At 38.8% G+C, this 3,917-nt stretch overlaps 1 protein-coding gene across 2 annotated transcripts; it reads right to left on the bottom strand.

Annotated features, from left to right (window-relative positions):
- Window positions 1–679: 679 nt before the first annotated feature.
- On the bottom strand, window positions 680–2,382 carry LOC105457429. Of its 2 annotated transcripts, none has more exons than XR_975398.1 (2): window positions 1,880–2,382; window positions 680–950 (listed from the first exon to the last, which is right to left on the bottom strand). XR_975398.1 is itself a non-coding variant. In XM_011702082.1 (2 exons), the coding sequence occupies exons 1-2, from the start codon at window positions 2,068–2,070 to the stop codon at window positions 720–722; spliced, it is 381 nt and encodes a 126-aa protein (XP_011700384.1). In that variant the 5' UTR covers window positions 2,071–2,382; the 3' UTR covers window positions 680–719. The 2 variants fall into 2 exon arrangements, 1 of the variants encoding a protein (XP_011700384.1); XM_011702082.1 differs by having other exon boundaries at window positions 1,921–2,382.
- Between the last annotated feature and the right edge of the window lie 1,535 nt (window positions 2,383–3,917).

Raw genomic sequence — 3,917 nt, 5'->3', positions numbered from 1 at the left:
AATATGCTATTCAGTCCAAAATATCTTATTGCAGCATGACAAGCAATGTTTTTGCGGAAATACTATATTTTTTATACCGTTATACGATATTACCGTTTGTCATTTTGCAGCAATTTTGAATATATTAACGTGCCCCATGTATCAACATAACCCTGGTCTCCTCTATATATTGCTACACGGAAAGAACAATTTTGCTGAATCCAGATATGAAAATAAGACTTGTTTAATAACCAAATAATTTTGTGCGAAAGTCAAAATGATTGCTAAAATATCAAAATGTTTTATAGCAATGCTTATCAGTTTTAACATTCCAACAAATTATTTTGATGAGTCAACAAAAAATTATTTTCAGATCTGTTTTTAGTAAAATCTTTAGACCTTTCAACAAAATCGTTCTTTCCGTGTGATATATTTTTTGCGAAATACAAATTAATTTTTTTAGGAAAATGAAAAATTTGATTTTGTTATCATCTCTTATATATGGACACATATACACACTTGAAAAATAATATATTTTTAAATATATTATCTTATTAATTCTATTAACATATCTATTTATATTTATTTCTATAATAAATATCTTGTCACTTAATTTATAAAAGAAATAAAACTGCGATACGTCTGAACTTGCAAACGTGAAAAATTTATGATACCATTTTTTAAATCTAATATTTTAAATTTATGCGACATAAATAGCTACGATAGGTGAATTGAACGATTCATTCTGCGATTATTACGCCATGTTTAGGATGAAGTTCCGAGGTTTCCTTGACGATGGTTTTCACGTCGCTTAGTCCCGCGTACAGGTCCTCGACCGTGATCTGACTAACGACGCTCGGACCGAAGTGAAATCGAAAGTTTCTCAGAAGATCGTGGTGCACGGGAATCTTCTCGCAGAGGGCTTCCTTTAGATTCATGCTCGTGCTGGGTACCCCTCTCGTCCTGCTCACCTTATAAGGTGACAGATTCCCGTATTCATTTGTGTTCATCGGAGTAAGGTCGTTTGTTTCACGCGTAGATCAAGCGCGCGGCGTCGCACTTTGCGACGATATACATAGGACGATTCGCGAATTTTGCCAATTATACTCGCGCGATCTCGCGTACTTCGACAAATTAGTCCCGAGAGGTCAACCACTATGGGAATCATGTACGGTGTTTTTTTAGAAATATATTTTTTTAGAAATATATTGCTATAGTATTGCGGCACAAAACAATACTAGCAATACGCTATCAATACATACACGGAAAGAACGATTTTGTTAAAAGGTCTAAAAATTTTGCTAAATACAGATTTGAAAATAATTTTTCATTGAATCATCAAAATAATTTGTTGGAGTGTTAAAACTGATAAGTATTGCTATAAAACATTTTGATATTCTAGCAATCATTTTGACTTTCTCACAAATATATTTTGATTATTAAACAAAAATTATTTTCAGATCTGGATTCAGCAAAATTGTTCTTTTCGTGTAGCAATACCTCGAGCAATATCTAGCAATGCATTAGCAATACTTGGCAATACTGTGCAATATAGGTGGCAGTACATGAGGTAATAGATGGCAATATTACTGACAATACAATAGCAGTACTAGCAATAAAGTGTGTTGTATTGCCACACGGAAAGAACGATTTTGCTGGATTCAGATCTGAAAATAATTTTTGTTATACAATCAAAATAATTTTGTTAGAAAGTTAAACTGATTGCTAGAATATCAAAATAATTTTGTTGGAAAGTTAAAAATGCTTTCATCATTTTTGACTTTCCAACGAAATTATTTTGATGATTCAACAAGAATTATTTTCAGATCTGTGTTTAGTAAAATTTTTAGACCTTCCAGCAAAATCGTTCTTTCCGTGGCATAATTGGCAATCACTATACATTTTTTTAAAGTAGTAGTTGACCCCTCGATTAGTTCCAACCGTCAGTACGTGCCGTTCCTCGGTTCCGAAGCTGGCCTTCCCGTCGTCGTCGCCGCCGCCGGGAAATTGTGTGACGCAACTCTTCCTCCCGTCCCGCGGCGCGAACAGACGGACTCCTTGACACCGGAGTCCTCTCGACAGACGTAACATCTTTCGTAAGAATTTGTTCAATCGCGAACCCGAATTAACGGGTAATACTCGACTCGCGGAAGATACACGGGACGAAAGTGACGGTAAACTCTCTTTCGTAATACAACTCTTGAATTTATCTCTTATACGTTCAAATCAAACGGAGAATTTTTTTTTACGTCAAATCACTTTAGAGGCATTTTGACACGTTCGGCGGTCCGAAGAAAAATCAGACGCGAGACGACTTTCGATTTTGTCCGTTTCGCGCTTTTATGCGTACACTTCAAGCAATTCCTCGACAAGAACCTCGGCGCATCGCTGAAAAATAATCTCATACGCAAGTAAAAGTGTGTTTTTAAAAAATGAAAAAGAAAAAGCAAAAAAGAAAATGATATGTATGTTTAATGTCTCACTGGCGTTTTTATTGTGAACGTCGTGCATGTGCATACAAAACAAGGGATCACGTATCAACCCCGCCGCGCCGGTCGCTCCTGCGTGCGCTATCGCACTCACGGCCGGCCGGTTACAAAACGATTCCGGTTGACTTGCGTTTGTGCAAATTGCAATTGAGCGATCTTACGTATCTCTTATGACGCTGTCGTGTAACTCTTTAACATGTGCGTTCGAGCATTCGAACGTAACAGATGAAATAATGTCGGTGAGACGCTCTCTCTCTCTCTCTCTGTCTCTCTCTCTCTCTCTCTCTCTCTCTCTCTCTCTCTCTCTCTTTCTTTTTCCCTCATTTCTATTGCTGATGCGTGGCGTCGCGTCGCGTCGCGACGAGTCCCGGGGATGCGTCTTATCTCGAGAGGAATCTAAAGTAGAAATTACGTGCGTCGGTCTTAGAGTACATATAAACGGTAACAACGCTAACACACGATGCATGTCGGTATAATCTATAATGCGTGTATACAATGTCTCGATAATGAATCAACGATTACGCTCGCGATTACGCGATCGCGACTGACCAGGTTCTTTTTTTAAACGTTAGATTGATAACCGAATAACTCTCTTAACAGCATAGTAAAATATATGTGTGTATGTATATATGTATACTATTGCTTCGTTCCCGCAGAGTATAATATCTACCTACAGCGTGAATATATAATTAGGCCGAACGCGGGAAAGGGTTGAGCTGAGAGGAGTTCCGCGCTGCATTTCACTACCTTCTTGCCTCGTTTGTGGTTATCGTAGTTTTTTTTTTCTTCTAAACTTTTAAGTCACTATTTAATAATAGTTCTTCTGAGCACTAACGCGCGTTAATTTCTATACACGCGATCCCAATTCCGTCGAGAGATCAGAACTCACTGAAAGTACGCGTAAAATTAAAGATTCGTCTAGAAAATTATAATTATCATCGTAATGTATTGTAATTAGTTAATTAGCGTTCTAATCGGTCTATACGGTCTAAAGGAAGTTCGTTAAATATGTGAATTAACGCGAATACAAAAATGCGAACACTGCAGGAGGATCAGACAGAGGTCCTTTCCGTTGGCACCGACCGTTGGGATCTCAGTGAACGAGATTCCCGCTAAATTACGAAATCTCCGATATATATACAATCGAAAAATCGTATCCGAGCGGCGAAATTAATTCGCGTGTCGCAGCGAATTCGCCCTGTCGTGTATGCGTGTGTGTGTATGTGTGTGTGTATGTGACACGTACGTAAAATCTCGATTATTATTGTCGCTTATTTCGAAATCACTCGAATCCACTCGCTCGCGTGATTGCGCACGTTCGCATACACTTGCAGCCTTGGAGGAGCCTGCACCCCCTCGGATCGTATACGACGTACTCTCTAGCCGCTCTCAACTCTCGTGACTCGAGCGACGTGCTCTTCACCGAGCAGGGCCCCCTCCCCCCCTCCC

The sequence above is a fragment of the Wasmannia auropunctata genome, unplaced genomic scaffold, assembly GCF_000956235.1.
Source record: "Wasmannia auropunctata unplaced genomic scaffold, wasmannia.A_1.0 LD335216.1, whole genome shotgun sequence".
NCBI lineage: Eukaryota > Metazoa > Arthropoda > Insecta > Hymenoptera > Formicidae > Wasmannia > Wasmannia auropunctata.
This window is presented reverse-complemented; position numbering and strand designations above follow the sequence as displayed.